The sequence below is a fragment of the Harpegnathos saltator genome, unplaced genomic scaffold (assembly GCF_003227715.2).
Source record: "Harpegnathos saltator strain DR-91 unplaced genomic scaffold, Hsal_v8.6 scaffold115, whole genome shotgun sequence".
NCBI classification, from domain to species: domain Eukaryota; kingdom Metazoa; phylum Arthropoda; class Insecta; order Hymenoptera; family Formicidae; genus Harpegnathos; species Harpegnathos saltator.
In genome coordinates, this window is record NW_020229890.1 from 746,594 (window position 1) to 768,547 (window position 21,954).

Genomic DNA, 21,954 nt, shown 5'->3' on the forward strand with positions numbered 1-21,954 from the left:
GGGCGGATGATCATCATTCATTCGGTAACGTGATGAATATCTGTCCGATCGCGAACTTTGTGGCGTGTATCATGTAATCGCGATATTCTCTACCACATTAATGTAAACTTTAATACACGCGCGAGAAATAACGACTGTGGGTAGATCGAGTTTCTCCTTAAAACTCGGAAGCTCATTTTTTTCTGCACGGTAAACGAAATCTCGATCTCAAGATAGCTCACGCTGGCTCTCCTTCGTATAAGCCAAGGAGATTTAAATATTGGGATAGCGTGTGCGCTGTTACAAGAGCCCGAAAGATTAAAAGCTCATCGATAAGGAAAGAGGAACGTAACACATGTCTGGTATCGATCTCGTTGTTCGGTCCACAAGCGACACGGCTTTCCCAACTTTAAGGGAACAATGTAAGAAAAGAAGGAGACTACGTCAAGCTTTTCCTCCGACTCTCCCCGCTGTCTTTTTCTCTCTTTCTCTCTCGAGTGCGCGATCTTTAAATATTACACGAGATCGATCTTCGGATCGAAGACCCGCTGCAATTTATTTCCATCCGTCCCGATTCGGACCGCGCTATACTCGCGAGAGCTACTGCGGGAACTTTGGCGTATCGACCTGCCGCAACGAAAATATATAAAATTCTAGGTCCCCCGTTCGACGTAGCGCTCGACTCGACGACTGCTCGACTGCGTTCGGCGATCGTACATTCCTCGTACATTCCGGAGGATGTACGAGGGTAACAGTTACGACAAGTGCCTCGCTTGTCAAAGATCGATTGACAATCGCGTCACGAAGCGGTAAACTGTGACAAACTCATCGCGCTGAGTGACATATTTATCTGTGTGCGGGGCTCTCTTATCAGAGTCCGGGACAAGAAGAAGTTTAGACGAGACGACTCCGCGCATCAGCGGAAAATATTTTACGTGCAACCAGAAACATTAATCTTCAGCGGATGGCAGCTGGTTAACGCATTTTTTATATCCGTCACTCTTTTTAATACGACGGTGATGGTTATGGTGCCGTTTTTATATGAACGTTTCGAAAATGCGACAGAAAGAAGTAAAAAGCTAGGCAACTTTATAGGTCAGATCGTAACGCCCGGCGGGTTGTTGGGCGCGAATTCTCATCACGTATAGAAAAAGAAAAAGCGCTCTCCGTGCTTATCAGCGGTGCGCGAGAACAATAGGCGAGAATTACCTCCCGCAATAACCGGAGCACACTTATCGCTCTATAGCCAGAAAAAGATCCGACCAAAAAGCGTTAAACTCGCGCCAGCAGTTTCGAAAAGCGCCAATGAAAAATATGGACCTTTTATCGTTAAGACAGCTGTCGCGCGACTGTCGATATATTTATAATATATTGCGGCAAAGTGTGTTTCGCGTTGTTGTCGCGAGATCGGATCAATCAGGATTGGACGATTCGTGAAATGTATTGTTAGCGGATATGTATTCTCACTGCGTATCGACCCAAGTAAAAATATTCATATCGCGTTGAAACAAAGCTATAATTTATTTCGCAAAACATGATTTATTCGTCATACAAATGCCGCCGATTGGAATGTGTCTCAAAATTCAGAAATAACTTTCACGTCCCTAATTTCTCCACAAGATTCGCAACCGTTTATCTCGCGGAAAGTTAGAACGAGAAAGAGCGAAATACGATAACTGATTTAAATATCGTCTATTTTAAATATCGTCTATCACGTTTCTATCTGCAATAGTGAGAAAATCAAAGTGGTTTTCAATATGTTATAATAGCTCGACTCTTCACGAAGATGGTCGTAAAACCGTGTGCCATCGATGACGTCGGTCAAAATTTATTTCACGAATCCTTCGATAAGTCCCTCACCTTTCGAAACGCGCAATTCGTAAAATTGTACAACGACAAAAATTACTTACAGCAAAGTCCGAATCGTTTCCACCCTCGAGGACTCTCGCGAGCAGCCTGGAGCCAGCTGGCTTCTCCCCTCTCTGTCTCTCTGTTTCTCTCTCTCTCTCTCTCTCTCTCTCGCTTTCTCCCTCTCGCTTTCTCCCTCTCTCTCTCTCTCTCTCTCTCTCTCTCTCTCTCTCTCTCTCTCTCTCTCTCTCTCTCTCTCTCTCTCTCTCTCTCTCTCCCTCTCTCTCTCTCTCTCTCTCTCTCTCTCTCTCTTCCTCTCTCTCTCTCTCTCTCTGTTTCGCTCTGTCTCTCTCTCGCACCCCCTCGGCCCACACTATCCTCCGGTTGCACCTGGTTGCAACGAACCTTCCGGAACAAGGATAACGCGCGGACTGCGCCGGGGAACGAGGAGGGAACGATATAACGCAGCGCGCACGGAACACACGCGTCACGCGAACACGAACGAGGGTGTGCGAGGGTGGTGAGGTTAGAAACGCCGAGGAGTCTAGGGGTTGTCGTGTACAGAAGAGCGTCTAGTTCGCGTGAAGGGCGTCGCGGCGCTGCCAAGCGACGACGCCACCGCGTTTCTGCAACCCTCTGCGAGTCCCTTTCTCTTTCTCTCTCGCGCGCACGCAACCCCCATTGGCTGACGATAGCAACCCCTTGCCCCCACTGTTCGTTCAACGTTCAGGAACGTCGGCGCGCACGTGGGCACCCCAAACGTCAGTCGTATCTTGCGAGAAACGCGAATCGAGAGAGGAAGTCGCGATAAGATTCATCGTCGAACTGGCTCTTTTCGTGTGTGTGTGTGTGTGTTTAATCTTCCTCCCGAGATTTTTCAGAATAGATAAAAATGTAGAGTCGGACGGTAATAAGAAAATTATTCGGCCAACATCCCGAGTTACAGAATCCCGCAATGGAAACCGAGAATTTTGATCGGAAGAAACACGCTGCCGACGGAGAATTATGTAACGGCAACCTTCGAGGAACACACGGTCATTAATTTTGCCTATAAATTATATAGACTTGCGGATTAATCAGCGTCTAGAAAGTTACCTTAACAGCCCCTCGTTGTCGTATGACTCGCGATGTGTACATGGCGTTTTCTACTTTTCGCATCCGATAACGATAATTATAGCAGGCTCGTTCTCCCGCTCTTTCCTTCGCGCTGCACTCTTCTGAATAATAAACGGACGCTCGTTCGCAAAGTTCCCAAGCAGAATGCGCTCTAACGTTCTCGAAAACTCGAGCAACAACGGTGAATAATTACCTCGAAAATCGCTTGTTACTTGCTAATGATGAGAGGTACCGCTGGGAAATCATAATAATAAGACACCACTTAGCGATATTGCTAATAATGAGAGAACGATACTTCGGATGAGAAGTTTACTCACCGCCTTGATAATTTCGGTATGTTTGTAATGAAACTACACGCGTTTAAATGCAGATGCTCGCGTCGAGAAGGGAAAAAAGATGTAATAATCGCGTCGAGCTCTAGTGTGATGTATTAAACGAGTTGGAGCGACGAGTGACGAGCAAAGCGATCGGAAAATCGGAAAACTCGCGGCGGATTGGCGAGGCGTTCTGCCAGGTGATCGAAGGCTCGTTAACGGTCGTAATAGACAATGGCTTCAGAAAGCGTGACAAGAGCCAGAAGGGAGGGTTACAAAAGTGAATTGCTGGGTCGTGCCACGCGCTACTACGACAAGCGTGCAAAAATCAATACCAACAGAGACCTGTCGTCCTGAAATTGCTTGTATCTCTTATCTCGCCTTCTTTAGCCGCTCTGTGCGCTACTTCCTATTCGATACCGACAACACCAATATCAAATATCGATGCTTACGTTTCGAGTCGAAAGATTAAAAATTGACGATGCGACGACGGGATTAAACTTCGATGGTTGAAATCAGAACGAGCAGAAGAGCTCGTCAGTAGAGAAAGAGAGAGAGAGAGAGAGAGAGAGAGAGAGAGAGAGAGAGAGAATCAGTGCTATTTTGCAATTCGAATTTATTACGAGAAAAACTACGAAAGGTCAATCTTTGTTTGGATTATTTTTTCACCGATAATATAGCAAAAATAGTGCATTAGCATTATTTTCGTAAAAAAAAGAATTCCAATTCGGAGCTCCAATAATTAATAGCCTTACTGATAATCTGACGAATTGTATCGATTAGTCTGTTTCTCGGTCGTTTTAAATTAAAAATTCTTATGTATTATAACGTACTTTTTACCAATTCTTCGACGCGATACACACGTTTTCATCCAGTAAAATCAGCTGCGAATTCGTTAAATGATCCATCACTAAAACATTGTCCGATACCGAAGCGACCTATATATTTGCTCGCGGAGATTGCGTTTTATCGCTGTATTCAACGTGTTCGACGGGCTCCGAAGAGTAGAGCCGGTCGGTTAAGCCGGAAAATTTATTGAGACGAATCTCGCCAGATTGGACATTTAAATACACGTCGCATCGCGTCGGCGCTTCCATCGTTTCGTCCAGTTGCGTCCGTCGGTTTCGGGCTTATTAATTATTCCGGACGGCGAGTGGACCGAGTCAGAGAGGAGGAACGATTACCCGGCGGTCCATGCAAAAAAAGCTACAATTTTCCGAGTAATTTTCAGCAGCTTATTTATTAAAAAAGTACCCGGAGGCGGAACGTCTCTTTAAATCAGCAAGGGTCACAAGCTTTCCTCATATCTTTCTAATATTTATTAATCTCATCCTCTCTGACGACCTGCCGACACGGCCATGAGATTCGCACATCGACTGTACGCACTCGGTAGAAATCGGACTTTGCAACATTAATATCTGACGCGCGCTTCGCTCCGATCCTTTCGCCGGGAAAATGCGCGCTTCGTTATATGCTAGCCGCTAAATGAAACTGCTCGGAAAATTGCCGTGCTAATGGCTGCATCGCATTCATAATCCACGCCAATCAAGATAGCTTGTCCTGCCGCTACATGCGCGGGATCCGCGTTGCGAATTGTCCAACATTACCGCGATCAACACTCAAATTGTTGTTGTTGATTGTAACAGATCGGTCGATAACTTTTTACCGTCAGATCTGACGCTTCGAAACAATCGACAAAAAAATAGAGAGAGAAATGTAATAATGTTAAATATCTTGGACAAAGATCTTCTCGTAGACGCGGTCACTCAGATACACGGAGAAAATGTTACAGTCTACAGCGCAAGCCTGTCGATCCTCTCAAAGAGACGAGACGAATCGACGTAACCGATTATGTGTGTTCGAGCAGCGAATTAATAAGCGGTGTGAAAGGCGGCGGCTATGTGTAAATTTCTCAGCTAGGCCGCGCCGCAAAAGCGTTTGTCTCGAAAGCGTATGCGCGGTCATTAAACGATTATATTTTCGAGCCGCCGCCGCATAAGCGACCGCAGCGTCGAGGGTCGGCCTCGACAGGTTTACACGTCAAAGTTTACCAAAGGCTCTTCAGAGCCGACGAACCTTCGCGCAATACACGGTTCTAGCTGCCGTGCTGCCCGTGATTGTGTAGGTGCGTCGGGATATGCGGCAAACGAGACGCATATAACGAGAGGCGCATACGTAGAATGGAACTCATTTAAACTCGCCGTTGAATCGACAAAAAGAATCATTCTCGTGTCTAATTCGCCTACTTGCACGTCGCGCTTACGTCGTAGCTTACGCCAGAAAAGAAGAAAAAGTTCACGTGACGTGTGACATCTATATGTGATTATTCTATTCATTGTGCACAAATGAAAATTAAACAAGGAGTAATACGACTAGTTAATTACTAAAGCATCGCGCGCTCAATGTCGCGGTGAGTTCCGAAACACCCCGTGTACGTCATGCCTCTGTATACACGTGCGAGAGCGGAGTCGAGTCGAAGGGAGGGCATTAGGGGTGGGTGATTGTAATTTCACACATGGCGTAACGCACCGCTCTGCCACCCTTCACCTCTCGGTTTACGCCCTACGATGTGAAGCCTTCCGCGGTATACTCATCCACCCCTCTTCGTCGCTCCGTCACCCCGTCGTGTATTTTACTTTCGTCTGTTGAACCTACGACTGCAGCCACACGCCATGGAATACCCACTTCTGGCGGCCTCACTCTCCCTCTCTTTCTCCCCGTCCCATCCATTTATTCATCCTTGCGTTGTCCTCAAGCCAGCCCTCAAGCCAGCCAGCCAGCCGGCTCGTCCGTCACTTTTCGCGTTTCGTGACAAGCGGAACCACCGTCGCATTTCCAAGCGCCAACTGTGATGGTTAGGGCACAGTCGATTCGAATTTTCGGACGGGAGGCAAGGTAACGCAAGGGACGATTAGTTGTCTCGGATAGGTCGCAATTGTTGGATAATGGCCTGGGGTTCCCCGGCTTTGCTTATAACCCAGCCTTACTTTCAAGTACAGCTAAGCTCGCTGCCTCGGGAAGAAACGGGAAAGATCGCCGAGGCAGAAATTAAGCCAAGTTATCGGCGTAACCGAGCCTAACGCACTTTACGGAAACGAGTTGTGCTTTCCTGCGTACGTACGCAACTCGTTCTCCGAGGCGATGTTAAAAGATTCACAAGGGCTGTCCGTGCGCCCGTTTCGCGAAAATTTTGCTCGCCGCCGCTCCGTATCGCCGTTGCCGGCGATATTTAATATCTCGAAACTGGCGCCGGTTGCGCGCGCGAGAAAGTGCGTGAGGCAATGCTGGGTCGGACAGGAGGCAAGAAGGGAGGGGGAGGGAGGGAGGAGGACGAAGCAGAGGGAAAACGCCGGGGAAACTGCCGCGGGTGTAGTGCGAGTGGCGCCTTATCAAAAATTAAAATTTCATTCGGCCAAACCGTGGCGGGCGCTATCGAGATCCTCTCCGGGGGTGCGATGGTCTCTCGAAGAGAAAGAGAAGAGAGAGAGAGAGAGAGAGAGAGATACCGGAAGCGAGAGATACCGGAACGGCGTGCTCGATGTAAGAGGCAGTAAGCCCTCCTTCCCCCCTTAATCGTGAGAAACTAACTTCGCCGAAGTTCCGACGAGGCCGCCGTCGCCGCCGCCGTCCCCGCCCCCTCCTCCGCGCATTGTTCCCGTTTTTCCCTCGAATTTATTGCGCACTTCCACGGCCTTCACATCCCCGCTCCGCGCGACTCTCTAAATCTGAATTTTCTAAATCTGGATTTACCGCGGACCCCTCCGCGTTCCCGCCGATAATTTGTAGCGTGACTCTCGAACTCTTGAAAGTTAGACGCGATTAGGAAATTTCTTCCGCGATCGTCGTGGCGCGGGAACGCCCGAGAAAACATCAACCTTACGCAAGCGGAGGATTTATTTCCGAAACCTTCGATACACTCTCTCTCTCTCTCTAAGAAGACGTTAATCGTATTGTCGACGGCGCACCAATTTCACGCTTTCGCGTGGTGTACGTTAATTTAAGATTCACGCCGGACCCCCCTCCCCCCGGCACCGAGCGTTCTCTCATTTCGAGATGCCGTCGATACGTGAAATTCTTTTCCTGACTCCAACTTGGAAAATCCGAGCCGCCCAGGAAGTCAGCCTCGAAATCCGAAACTTCTCCACGTCCCACCGACTGGAATTTCAAGGGGCGCGACCGCGGATAATCCGGATAACGCGATCGTGCCGGATGGAATCGCGAATCGGTTGTATTGGGATCCGAGCCAATCCGACGTGCTGGCGGCTGACAATTGGTGGCGTGGCAATGATTTCCGATGAGCAGGGCTGGCGGACGGGACGGAGGTCCTGACCAAGCAGGACGAGCGTATAGCGGTGGCGAGAGCGCGAGAAGGAGGGACACGCATCCGGCATTTGCGGTCGGCGGCCGCACGCGGATTCTCCGTCCGATTTCCCTCGTTCTATCCGATAATTTTGCAAACGACCATTCAACTCCGATTCTCGCCTTCTCCTCTCTTCGCGGTTTGTATTTCACCTACCGTCTCGTGGACGATGTACTTTGGAGCGATATACACAGTCAGCCCTACGAGGATTTTCTTCCAACCGCGGAATTATTCACGAGAGCCTCTCTCGCCTCTCTGATTCTTTGATGAGGGTTCCGGTCAATTCACAAAGTCAACTACTTGTAACGAGATAATGACTTCGTAATAAATTTGAAACTTTGTGAATATACAATAATATACAACCCCTTTGTGTTCAGCATGATAAAATAATACTCGATCTCCATCGTTGGAGAAATTTATACTTTTAGTTTATAAATTAATTGAACAAAGATCAGAGAGAATCCTTGTGATATATCGAGAAAACCACGATGGATTTAATGCAGTTTCGGGAGGATTAAAAAATATGCGATAGAGAGAAGAGATTTTCACGCGAAACCGACGATATTTTTCCTATTTTTGTGCGTACGTTTTTGCCACATCGATACGCAGATATACCTATGAAAAAGCTATAATGGGTGCAAATGGATTCATATATTGAGCCCTAAAGTAAAGTACGCCGGCATGCCGCGCGATGGAAAAACAATCGCGGATCGGGTCCATATAAATGTATGATGCCTGTTAAAGTGCTTTCACCGTTTTCGAGTTCGTCCGAGTTCGTCTGCTTGGAAGTCAGCAGCTCTCTTCGATTTTCGAATATCTTAGGATACTTTGCGTACTTTATCCGCCGACGACTTCGAGAAAGTTTGATGGAAAGTAACCTCGCTACAAGAACTCTCCGCGGGCTTTTGCCCGTTATGGAACGTATAAAATAGATCATTTATTCGGAAATAATAGAATACCACGCGAGAAATATTAGCGAAATAAGTCTCGCTTTGTTCCCCTTTTATTAAAAAAAAGAAAAAAAGGAAAAGAAAAAGAATTTATCTTAAGCAAACTTTAATTCGAGATCCAGACAACAAGATTGAAAATGAGAGAATTGGAAAATAATACCAGCGATTATGTATTTTGCTAAAGAAAATTTGATTGGAGATTTATCTCAGACTTTTACGTCATTGACGAAATATACTATATAATGATGCGATAATAATTCTTGAAGCTCGATACACATTATGCCCTCGAAATATCCCAGACCACGATATATCGAGCTTTGATTGAGGCAAAAGCGGGAAGAAAGAGCAGTGAAAAAATACATCTCGGACGCGGCGCGATTAAAAAGTATGGAGTAGCCGCCGGTAGGGCGAAAGGATCGGGACGTTTCGTTCCGATATCACTGCTAGAAATTTCTCGTGGTCAATGCTTCTGCGTTCCCCGTGATGCCTCATCCCGCGCGAGGAGAGCACCTTCTTCTGGGATAGCGGAACAAGTGTTGTCCACGCGGCGGGACAGAAAGATGCTTTCATAAAGCGGCGTCTTTCTTTTTGCGCCTTTGCCCGCGAATCCAATTCTTTCTTCCCCTTTGGTGCCTTCGCTTTTGTTCGGTCGTATCTTCGCTCTCACCTCGCCCTTCTTCCGGCCGTTTCGAGTTTTCGAGTACCTTCCTCGCGGCAGCGGCGCGAATCCTTCGGCCTCATTTTTCGCGAGTTCATTTTATTTTTTTTACTGCACAAGTTATTTTTTCCCTTCCTAATTGGCGCGCAAGTGCCTAAGGGCGTCGCAGCTGCGCCAAACGATAACCGGTAGCGGTAGTTATTTCAAAGTCAATTGTTTACGAAGAAGATGTTTAATTTGCTAAATTATAAAGAAGCGCGGCTTATAGCACCATTCACCTCGATCAATTTGGAAGACAACATTTCACGGGAAGGACGATCGAGAGAACTTGATCGATCGTTCAATATACGTTCGCGCTCGGTTTTCGCGCGCAACAACATAGGGGGGATTTATTTATAAATCCGTTTGGGGGAGCGCGCGACGCATTCGGAAATTTAAATCGACGCGGAGCGTTATCTCTAGCAGCGGCAAAACCGTTCCTGCGTAAGGAGCTCGCGCTTCCTCGGGAATTTGCTCGGGGAACGCTCGGGCGAGAATTCCTAGTGGCTGATGGAGAGGATAACTCGTCCCCGAAGTGCAGTAACCTCGGCGAAGAAGTCCCGGGCCCCTTCCTCTCCTGCATCGCGCGCGGAGGCCTTATGACCCGTGCAAAATGAATGCATCCCCCCGCCGGGTGGTTGCATCCTTTTCGCCTCCGTCGAGCCACCCGCTAAATCGAGCGTGACCGTAAACCGAAGCGCGGAATTTCATTTGAATCTTTCGACCCGTCCCCTCCTCCATTTTCCCGACCTCCTCCGCTCTCTTTCTCTTTCTTCCCCCCCCTCTCTCTCTCTCTTTCTCTTTCATCCCGCCGCCCTCTCCTAACCTGGTTTTTATTTCTTCCCAACTGGGAGAGGTAATGATGATATATCTCACATGAGAAACTCTACGGCCTGCGCACTCCTGGCGTCGTGCATTGCCGCATAATTTGAATTTTTTCGTACACTCGCTATCACACGCGTGTGCTTTATTATTTACTAGCTATACTTTCCGGACGACACTTTCCGGAAGAAATGCATCATGCCTAGATATAGCCACGTATCACGACCGTTCGCGGTGAAAAGATACGCTAGGAGAACAACGAGGCGTTGCGAGGTTAAACGAAGCTGCTACATCATGCGCGCTTGTGTGTTTCCATGTGACGTCGTGAAGTTGCCGCCGCGTAATTCGAGCGCTCGACCTTCGCTATTTACCGTTGCACCGTGTGACGTCACGCGTACATAACATCGAACATTAACATCGAATGATACTTTGGGAGAGCATTTCGCCCGCGGAGTGGCGAGAATTGGCGCAAACGACCGATTAATCAAGATTAATCACAATTGAGTCACTCACCGATTCGACGCCGATGCTGCGCTGTCTTCCTCTCGTCCATCGCTGTCTCCTTCTCGTCGACCGCTGCATCCGCCCGGCCACCTGCTGATTCTGTTTTTCATCACTCACTTATTCACTCATTGTTCGTCTGTCGTGCACTTGTCCATTGTTCTTTCACCACGCGGACACGAAACGATCGGAGAAACGCGGCTGATCGCGACCTCGCGCGGAAATCGACGCGTAATACGACGAGTGTCCGTCACTGTTAACCGCTTTCTCCGCGCGATGTCGTGAGACTGAACGGTAATGGCGTCCCGTGCACCGACATGAAGTTGTTTACAAGCTCAAAGGTTCTGTCCTACACTCGACACCAGACGTACACATTGCGCTAGTCCGACATATTCGGTGTTACGTTATGGCGTCGTAAGAAAAGCGAGGATCGGCATAAATAGATAAGCAGAACCGTAAGATGTTTTTCGATTGATCTGTCATCGGTGACCGTTCTCGACTCTATAACCACAAAACGTCTCTTCTGTTTACATTTGTGACGAGTCACTTTTTCAAGGTGGGAGCATTGAAAGTCATCCACGAGCGGCGATTAATTGCCAAGCAGCCATTCGCAATGTATTATTTAGACGAGAGCTCCGAAGCGGCGCGGCGCCGGCACCGCCCGCAAATAGGATGAAGCGAGCGGTGATCGAGTACCTCTATGCGTTTTCCGGGGGTGCCACGCAGACGGGTAGGTAGTTACATCCGTTTCAGAACCGGGAAAACATCCCCCTCAATGAGACGATGCGGTTACGTAGTTACTTCTCGCCCCGGCACTGTTCTCTTGGCTGTACTTACGTGTCCTGAACAGGTTACAAACGACGGGCGCGGTATTACAACCCGCAAATTACGCGTTCCACCCTCCTTCCGCCCGCTCCGGCTGCAACGCAAATGTGCCGGTCCGAGAATGGTGGATTACGCGCTCGACTGCGAGAGCTCGCGTCCTTCTCCACGACGGAGCGGTGTGTGAGATCAGTTGATGTCTTCGAGGCACACGTTCGGCCGGGACACATTGTTCGCCATTAGTAAACAGTCATCGTTCAAAACAATCTTGGAGATAGATTGAACGTTTCAAGAAAAAGCTGATGAATGAAAAAAGAGAGGTATGTAAAATTTGTGTTATTCCTAGAATAATTTTAGCACGTCAAAATTGGCTCATACATACGCACATCATATATATATATATATAAAGGGTATCCCAAAATTCACGCAAGAAGTAATTTTGATAGAAAACAGGTTTATAATTAAAAATTGTAAATTTTTTATTGATTCATAAAGTATAGGGTTATGTATGGAATAGCATATCGGGTAAATAGCCTCCATGGCTTTACTAGCACATATGTACTCTTTTGTTGAAATTTTCCATGACCGTTTTGCATAAATGTGGCTGAATTTCGTTGATACAGCGCTCAATTTCCTCCTTCAAGGCGTGGATGGTCGTGGGCTTGTTGGCATAAACCTTAGACTCCAAAAAATCCAAAGAAAAAAGCCCAACGGCGTTAAATCGCATGATCTGGGCGGCCAAATCTGATCACTAAAACGGGAAATTACACGACCAGAAAATAACTCATGCAGTAATTGAATTGTTTCTCGGGCTGTATGGCTGTAGTGGCGCCGTCTTGTTTTTTCGTTGGCAACACTTTACTGCACAAATGGCGCAAATTCAAAGCTTGCGTGAATTTTAGGACACCCTTTATATATATATATATATATATATATATATATATATATATACTTACTATGAATATATATATATATATATATATTCATAGTAAGAAAATAATATTTAAAACTAATAGCAAAGAGAATAATTTCTAAAATGTAAAACTTCGTAGATACTAGCCTGATTGTAATAATTGTGCAGTCGTAACAAGGATTTAAAAAGAATTCCGACCAAGTAAAAATTTGAGTGCCAGGGGCACGGAAAAACACGTAATCTCACGTGGAAAGTAAACGTCGTAACGGGGGAGTGCTTCTTTCGCTCATAAATTACAATATTCACGGACCACCCCCGTCGTTAAGCGAATGCACGTTTCCCGTCGTGCGAGCGAGCTGCGCGAAATTCATTTACGGAATTAATACCACGGATTTGCTAAACGAAGAATTACTGCGTGTCGCGTGTCCGCCTTAATTGCGCGAACAATAATATTTGCGTTGCGAGATCTGCTCTGCGAGTTTATACATTACTATTCTTTCACTTTTCAATTAGCGCAACCAGTAGTAATCAATTAGTGCAGAACCCCCTATTCTCTGTGCTTTCTCAAAATGTTGCCAATGCAACATATACTATCCTTAATGAGTTTTTCTGTTTGAAATTATGTATTTTTGCATCTTGAAGCGTTTGGTATACATCGGAATTGCATCGCTATAAAATTAATTAGAATTTCCAATTTGGACGAAAGGCACAGAATTGTAATTTAAAATATTTATAAGTTTTCAAACAATTTCGCAAACATATTTTTTGGAAAAGGCCCAAACTACTTTCACCGCAGCGATGATTTATATTTATATTACAAAGATATGTAAAAATTGTGAACAATATTCCTGCGAGGGATGAAAGAATCCTCCGTATGCAAAGATTTAATTTTCCGGAATGCTGGGCCCGCAGAATTCTACGCGCGTATCCAGAATCCTCATTTCGCCCTGAGGCGATCCTTTTCGCTTCCTCGGCCCGTAATAACGCGGCAGAAGGAGCCTGCGTATTACGTCGTTTGATTAATTAATTTACGCCGACGTTGCGCCGGATTACGACGCCCCGGGCTGGATTTTCTCGTCCTGTCTGCCTTAAATCTCGCGAAGAAACGAAGTAAACAAACGTTTCTCTTCGCTTTTCCAACTGCCGTTATGCACTTAATGGCATTAACATTAACCAGAACGACGGTTGTGCAGGCAAGCAGGTAATTGTATCGTGTAAATTCGCTAAACGACGAGACACCGTTGTTTCGCCAGAAATTCAATATACATACATTATTTTCCCCTCCAGAATGGGGTTTTTATTACTTGAAATATCTATAAAAACGCTGTCAACGTGTTCGTGTGACACATTGTGCCCCAAATGTCACAAATCTCATTTAAATCTCGTCTTTCGAGGTGACATTTGACAGTTAATGTCGCCAGAAAAAAGGATCGAATTGTAGCATGAAATTCGATGAAGAATCTTACCTTCTCACTCTTCATCATCCGTTGGTCTGGTTTTAGACGGCGGCAGGTTTCAGACAATTTCTTCGTTTTATCAAGATTGACGCGTCGTTAAATTTCTATGTGGCTTCTGTGACAATACTTGAAACGATTTCGCGAGCTTCTGAAGTGGAACGAAGAAAGAGAAGAATAAAAAGAGAGCGATTGAAGATCCAAAGGATCACGGTAAGAAAGACAAAGGAATCATCTCTGCTGTGTCGCTGAACACGACTCCTGAGATAACTATGAATAATCGAGGAGTAGAAAGAGGAGAGTCCGGGAGGAAGATGCGCGTGAGAAGATCGTTCACTTGGAGGAGTTATTTTCTCTGTGGAAAAGGAAGGAAGGTCACGCGCGCGAGGTGCGAGGATTCGAGCGTTGGTGGTTTTTGCTAGTGTGAGACTCGAAGGACGAGTTGCGTCCGCGATGCATCTTCGTGGCTGCGCCATATCTCACGCTGTGAGGTCTGCGAGTTCGCATTATCAGGGGAGTCTGTTAGTTTCGGTGAGGTGAGGCGAGGTAAAGATTTGTAGGGCGGTGAGAGATGCAGGAGTGTTCGGTGTTGCGCGTTGCCGTTACAAACGACGGCAACAACTGCAGTTGATACTAATCGAGGAAGTCGATGTTCTCCAGCAAGCTGCAATTAATGTTAATATCAGACGGAGTAATTGTGGCACGGGGCGAGGAGGGGCACGCGTATAGATTTGCATTCTGTAGAGGCGTGTTTTCGGTATTAAGTATTTATTACATACAAGCATTTTTTACAATATGAAGTATTTGTTTTTTTTTTAGACATGACTGATAATATTTAGCATTTTTTTTTTTCGTTATTGTATATTTAGAAACGCGCGTTGTCTCGTATTCTATTTTATTATTATTATTATTATTATTATTAATATTATTATGTATTCTTATAGAGTAGTTTTAATAGTTTCAACCAAATCTAATAGAAATAGTATAAGTGTACACGTGACGCAGGGATAATATGTGGTGTCTGAACGGTTAATAAATATATCTGTCGAAAAGAAGAACTAATAAATAAGTTTGATACACAATAACTCGTAACGAACGAGGCGGACTGCAATTCGTTACAGCATTAAAATTTTTACAAGACAAACACAGAGACGATTTCTCGTGGGAGAACGGACGATAAAACGTGTCAATAAATCTGTCACTTTGCACGGTTCTTCCGGTACTTTTTCGTCTTTTCTGTTTCTTCCCAACGATTCGGGATATTCTCGGTGCGTGAACAACGACTCGCGATGCAACATGCGCCTGTATAAACAAGCTCGCTAACAACTCTCGATAAAAATACATATCATTCATGAATGAGAAAATATATCGGTCATTCGCGAGCGGGAAAATCTTTCTCGACGCGTCCGAAAACAACGTTACAACGTTACGCAGCAGCGAACGTGAGAACATCTCGAATACAAATGGAAACGACGCCGACGAGAAAATCTCAGCTCGCATCACGTGCAGCTCAATAAACCCTTTACTGATTACGGGTAAAATGCGATTAAAGTAAAGAGCAGGAGGAAAGGGGGGAGGAGGATGAAACTTGCGTGCGCGTGTGGCGCAAACGTACGAGAGGAAAGTCGCATAACAAACAGTACATAAAGTCTATACACTATAATCCTATCCTTTCTCTAGTGTCGAAAATTAATTCTCTCGACCATGCGTCCCGAGTGAAATCGGGATAACAGAAATGTCTTCTTGCTTCACCGCTCACGTTACAAATAATCTGTCGTCGGTCCCCTATGAATCAGTACCCTAACGATGATATCGCGCAATCTGCGATAAGGCGTGCGTAAAGCAAAGCAAGCTACCGATATCCACGTCTGGTAGTATCTTGATGTCGCGATTACAGCTCTCGCACCTTTCGGCCTTGCGAAACATTACAGCGGTAGTATCCGGCTTTGCGCTCCGCATTCGCACCGTCGCGTCGGTCGTGATATCGCGAGCGATCGTCGTGCTTTCCCTTTGTCGAATACAGCGCGATTGATTTCGCGCGATCATTTGTAACATTTCTTCGCGTAACAACTCTTACAATTAACGCTACTCGATCGTCACACCGTTAACTTATGCAGCGGCTATCTCACAAAGCAATCGGCGTTCATCGTCGTCGTTATTATTTTCATCACCATCATCATCATCATCAACAACATCGTCATCATCGTCGTCGTCATCATCATCATCATCAACATCATCATCATCATCATCAACATCATCATCATCATCATCATCATCATCATCACAGCTAGAGAATTTATGTTAGATCCACGTACGAAGAAACGTAACAATAGTGACGTCTAGCAAACACCTAGAGTATACCAATGTTAAGTAGGCCCTCTAAACGATACACGAGAAAAAAAAAAAAAAAAAGGGAAAAAGGAGGAAGAAAAAATAGTAAGATTGCTTGACTAGTGAGCGCACGCCCCGAAATCTGGTATGGAAGAAAAATGTTTGTTCTTTCTCTGCCTGTTACTTTCCCCCATGCCGTAGCCGCAAAATATGTCTCTCTCTTTCTCTCGTTCACATTGGACGCGATCACGCGCTTGAATTCGACCATGGTGAAGTTGCTATTAGATAGTACTTTACGCTATTTCTTACGTTAGGGAGATTCTCCAATTCATCAGAGCTCGCCTCCTACGTCGTTTTGGCAGATACGTTTTTCAGAGTTTCATCTGATTTCGGTATCTTCGTTTTTATAGTTTTGTTTTTCTGTCTTGTGCTATATTATGCTCTTCGTTATTCATATTTTCTGTGTTTCGCGCGATTCTTGATACTTTCTATTTATTATCGCTATCCGATTAATGTCTGGAAAATTTCAATTGCTTACACGCGGGAGTGTGTATGCGCTTGTGGGGGATAAGAGAGAAAAACCGTATGTGTGTGTCTTTTTGCTGTGCGATTGCACGTTATGTACGTGTGTGAGCACGTGAGAAATTAAGTTCGATTCGTTACCGTAAAATACGTCCGTGTATCCGAAAATGATGTGTTTACAAACAGGCCTCATCCCTTTCCGAAAGTCCTTTAGAAATTTATATTAATCTAATAGCGTACTACGACACACAGATTGAGTGTCCACACTTGCTGTTGCATAATATTAATATAATTAACATTAGATATTATATATTACACTTCTTTTTTACCCGGTGATAATGCTCAGAGCTCGGCACGATCGTGGGCCCACGGATAGTCAGTCCGATATGCGGCGCCCTTCTCTCTCCACTGCATCTCTTTATATTTCCTCTACGTACACACGACACATATCGTGCGACAGCGATTATATTTACATTATCGTAAACGACTCGTCTCGTTCTGAGTATAGTTATTGCTCGCCATGAGCAATTTGGTTACTGATTACCGAACTGTTCCTCTTCTGCTCGTCCGGGAGAACGTTTCAGTGATACTTTATGACAAAAGATCTGCGGACAAAGAGAAAGAGAGAGAGGCGAATAGCGTTTAGCCCACTTTCCAATTAAGGTGTATCATGTGCCACTCTATTTAGTCACATGTAATGTATACAACTTGCTACATGCACACACACACACACACACACACACACACACACACACACACACAACACACACACACACACACACACACACACACACACACACACACACACACACACACACACACACACACACACACACACACATGGCCAACGAGCCGATAATCGATCCTTTTTGCTCCACGAGAAATTTACAGATAAAAAGTTGCAGGAGATTTACTCGTAGCTTTCTGTATGACATGACTAAAACGACTAGCGTGTTATTGTAAATATCAACCACTCACATACCTGGTACTTGATTGTTATCTTGCGGCTTGTTACTGATGAAATTGTCCTGGAACGGATTGACATTGGCGTTAGCGGCGGCGGGCATGAACGTATTGCCCATCGGGGTAAAAGGCATCGCCGTCGGGTTTAGATTGGAGTTGAGAGTATCCTCGTTCGCCAGATTGGGCGTCAGTTCGAGTATCGGCCCGGTATCGTAGCCGCTACTGTTATTACTCAGAGTGTCGAACTCCGACAGGTCTAACAGGTTGTTGGTCACGTTGTTTTGCTTGCTATAAAATCAGCCAAAGGAAAATATACAGAGACTAAGTTTAACAGCCAGACATACGTTAGGGACTACAACTTAAGCGACTAGTCACGACCACTAACACGGAATCGCCGACGCTAAGTTAGCTATAAGCCGATTGCGAGCGATTTCGTTAACGTATCTCCAGACAATCGAGTTTCACTAAAACGAAACAGGCTCGGAGTTTGTCGAACAGAAACATATGACGTCGCGATTCTCTTTCTCTAAATATACATCTAGAAGAAAAAAAGAAAACGACAATAAATGTCGTTAATAAATGAACAGTACGAAGCTAGAGAAATGTAACTAAATAACGTACGTATAAATATAACAAAGCGCTTATTATGCGTTTTAGTTGTTCTTTTGCACGTTCTATCGTACGACTGCTCCCCAATTTGCAGACTTTGATTGCCTCGAAAGGCGACTATTCTGATGTCTATCGTCTAACGGCTAATTGTAAGCGATCAAGATAGTCTGATAGAAATTATACTTTTATGCGTAGGCGGCACTAACCGAAATAGTTCACAACCTTTTGCGGTCCTTTGTGTGGTACCACGATTCAAATTTTTCGTTTATGTTTCCGGTCGGATCGAAAACAATCGGTATATTATAAAACATATTATTCCGTGGATGGATCGCAACAGGTTTTTGTTTAAGTAACAAGGTACTACGAGAGCAAATCGATTAAGTTGATATACACGTCAACAACTGTATAATCATAATAACCATAATTTGCTAGAACATATCACAGCAAAACAGCAAGTACGAATCTAATAAAAAATTGAATCACACTGAAAAACTCCACATAATTAATTCACTCTTCGGTGCTATCGTATATAAATCAAAATGTGTAAGAGAAAAAAGTTTTCATGTCGGCGTTTACTCCTCCCTCTGCTTTTTCTGTCTTATTTCTTTCTTTTTTGTTTTGCTCGACACGAATACCTTTCGTGTAGGATTTGTGGATGTGGAATGTATATGAAGAGAAAGATGTCTTCTGTGGAAAAGTACTGAAACAGTATTTCGTGGAAAAGTGTCGTAAAAACACGTAAAGGTACATAGCAAAAGTAGGCAGTAAAAGTTGACATATATATATACCCGCTCGATGATGGTATACAATATATACACAAGCATGAGGGACGTACGCAGACAATTATTGTGCAAGGAAGAAAACAAGCCACACCATATTAATGTTAACTGATAACATGCATTGGTGATTAGCAGAATTTGTTACGAAGATCAATCGCACTCACGGAATACACAACGGATCGATAAATGGAAAACACTTTTTTTCTTGTATCTAGTCAAAGGAAAGATCAGAGAAGTGTGCTCAGCGAAGATGATGATATCTCATTAGGTGTACGATATATATATATATATATGTAAAATACTCTCTGTTTCACGTACGATCGTATATCTCGTATAAAATATATACGGAGATATATTTCGCTCGTGTCATTGTGCCTTTCGTTCGTCGTAATCACCGTTTGTATGCTATTCTTTTCAATGTTGAAATTAGTCATCCTTGCTGAGCCGTTGTGTTGTGAAATTACAAAACGAAACGTTTCGATGAGTCTCATTAGATTTATGCTGTTTGTCTCTCTTTACATTATGTACACTGAGGTTTATTTGTCGTGAAATTTAGCGCTAAGTGTGTAATCCTGTTTAGTGGTTCTTAACGGTTTCATGCTTCATGTACGGTATTACATAACGTTCTTCCAACTCGTTGACATAACGTCTAAAGACAAATCGGAGTACATACGCGATTAATTCCCGATATCTTTGATAATTCTAGCTAAAAATAGTAATATTTGTCTCGTTAGTACACACACAGCTGAATATGGATTATAAAATATATGTGATAATTATCATAATAGGTGATGATACAATATACATTTCCATACCTGTACTTTTGTTATCATTGCAGTAGCGATAGTGTTTCGTGTGTGGAATTATTTGTTTGTGTTGGTTAATACGCTGATAATCGTGCAGCTAATCGTATCGGTGAATCGCAATGGCGTGTTTATTTATACTCGTCAACCTTGTTGCTCTGACTACTTTTGCAATGTACAACACATGTGGATTACTTGTAACATTTGCACGAAGCGAGTGAACGTCCGATAAAATTAAGTCGAATAGGCAGTTCGAAGCGATCCTCGGGAAAGCGCAGTAAACTTCGTTACTATATAACTATTTATAATGTGTACATACATATGTATACGTATATAACTCTCAAAACTTAATTAATTCATTTTAATAGTTTATCGACATTACAAGACATAGCTCAAACAACATAATTCATTATATACAGAGCCTTTGACACAGTATAAGGCCTCTAGGAATACATGTCTAAAGATTTTATATTCTGCCACAAATGAAAGTTTTAAATAATTGCCGTTCTAAATCACAAAATTTCTTTTATGCATGTACGAATTTAAAACTTGGGATAATCAATTTGTTCACGTAGTGCGACAATTGTTCGTTATTATTTAGAACCCTCATCGCTTCTATTTACAAATAAAATTATACAATATGCTTAATTTTAATGTAATGTGGCACATGGTTTTAAATCATACAGACTCTGTTTGAGAAGTTTGTGTATAGGAAAGATGCCGAAGTAATAGGTTTGATTTTCCTCTTGCCTTTCATAGCGCGGCGTAAATAATTTCTCTCTTCCTCCCTCTATATTACGTAAATATGTTTGAGTTTTACATGCAATATTTAAAAGTTGATCGTCTTATTGCAAATTACTTCAGCTGTCTTATACTGTATGATAATATATACGCTTTAGTTTTGCGACCGCCCAACTATACGGTCAATCATTGTTTTCGATTATGCTAGTAATCAGTCAATTTTAGACGAATAATATATTGGCTAGTATTGTGCAATTATTTATGTCCTGTAAAAATGTTAATTGCATGTAAACTGCACGTTGCATATTATCATCTACCTATGCTCCATATGATTATCCCTTTTCTTACCGATTAATTAAATACAATAGAAGAAAATTGTTCCAATGTATTTTTCATGCCACGTTTGTAACGTAATTTTGTAATTCCGCAACAAAACAATCGAAGAGCTGATAATTTCCAAAGCGTCTCCAGTCTATATTTTAGGAAGGTAGAAATTGTGTGTTACGAAAGCCATGTAAAGCTCATAAAATAAGCCCATAAGCGCACAATTTTCGTTCTCCAAAAAAACAGATTTCTGGCGACTTGAAAACGAGCTCTTTTTCTATTCAGTAATTCAATACTTATCTCTTCGATATATTTCGGTAATATATTTTCTTTTCAATGATACAAGCGTGAACGTTATCAATCTCGGTTTCTGAAGACACGTGTCGGGAATTATAACGTTACATATCATTATATTGTTACGTTCTTCGGCTTCGGTATGTACGTTGCAATGAGATACGCGTTTCCGAAGCGCGAGTCTCGCGATTACTACGATATTATTGTCCATCGATCTACCGAGAAGAGACGAGTCGTTTTCGGATCAGTTTCGTTATTGTTTGTGAAATTTTGATCATCGTGCTTTCTCGGCGGTCGACGAGCCGAGAAATATCTCCCTGTATATCGTGCGGTGAAGTCTAACACGTGTTTGCGAATCCGTGACTGAAGGATTGGCATACTTACACAGTGGCATTGTCCAGTGTAATCGACTGACTGTTGATACCGTTCCCGTGATTCGTGTGATGACCGTTCAATTCTCCTTCAACGTTACCCTGATTATTATCCAATACAATTTTACTTTCGTTAATGCCGTTGCTATGCGTGCCGTTGTGCACAATGTCCGGCGCGGCGTTGTTTTCCGCCTGATGCGCCCGCTGCTCACCACTAATGAACTGCTCAGTTGCTTCGGAAATTAAACTAGCTGTCATAACGTCATCACCTTTACCGCCCGGTACGGGTTTATTCTCGTCGCTAGGACTTTCTTCCTTCAACTTGTCGCCATCACCGGCCTCGCCCTGTGCAAAAAATTCCTCGTGCTCAATTATTTCTGCAATTCCTTTTTTTGATTTTTACTTTAGTTAGTACAAAATTCTCTCTCGCGATCGCGCAAA

The 21,954-nt window shown here is 44.0% G+C and overlaps 2 protein-coding genes across 31 annotated transcripts in view; both read right to left on the reverse strand.

The window, feature by feature from the left end:
* The window catches only part of LOC105188282 (protein Fe65 homolog), a 172,044-nt gene extending 161,390 nt beyond the window's left edge, over positions 1-10,654 (reverse strand). For 3 of the 6 annotated variants that reach the window (XM_025302795.1, XM_025302785.1, XM_019843644.2), the window contains exon 1: positions 1,890-1,997. Coding sequence is in view for 1 of the 6 variants with exons in the window: in XM_025302787.1 (XP_025158572.1) it covers positions 10,600-10,639 (40 nt within the window). In the remaining 5 variants the exon portion in view is untranslated. Of the gene's footprint in view, positions 1-1,889; positions 1,999-10,599 lie in introns of those variants that run through there. The other 3 variants (XM_019843643.2, XM_019843646.2, XM_025302787.1) reach the window with 2 other exon arrangements.
* A 3,873-nt stretch (positions 10,655-14,527) lies between these two features.
* The window catches only part of LOC105188283 (MAP7 domain-containing protein 1), a 204,140-nt gene continuing 196,713 nt past the window's right edge, over positions 14,528-21,954 (reverse strand). For 24 of the 25 annotated variants that reach the window (XM_025302879.1, XM_025302874.1, XM_025302876.1 and 21 more), the window contains 3 exons: positions 21,527-21,858; positions 17,612-17,880; positions 14,528-17,234 (listed from right to left, as the gene is read on the reverse strand). In XM_025302879.1, the coding sequence (XP_025158664.1) occupies positions 17,221-17,234; positions 17,612-17,880; positions 21,527-21,858 (615 nt within the window). In that variant the 3' untranslated portion in view covers positions 14,528-17,220. Of the gene's footprint in view, positions 17,235-17,611; positions 17,881-19,455; positions 19,687-19,795; positions 21,859-21,954 lie in introns of those variants that run through there. The other variant, XR_003113565.1, reaches the window with a different exon arrangement.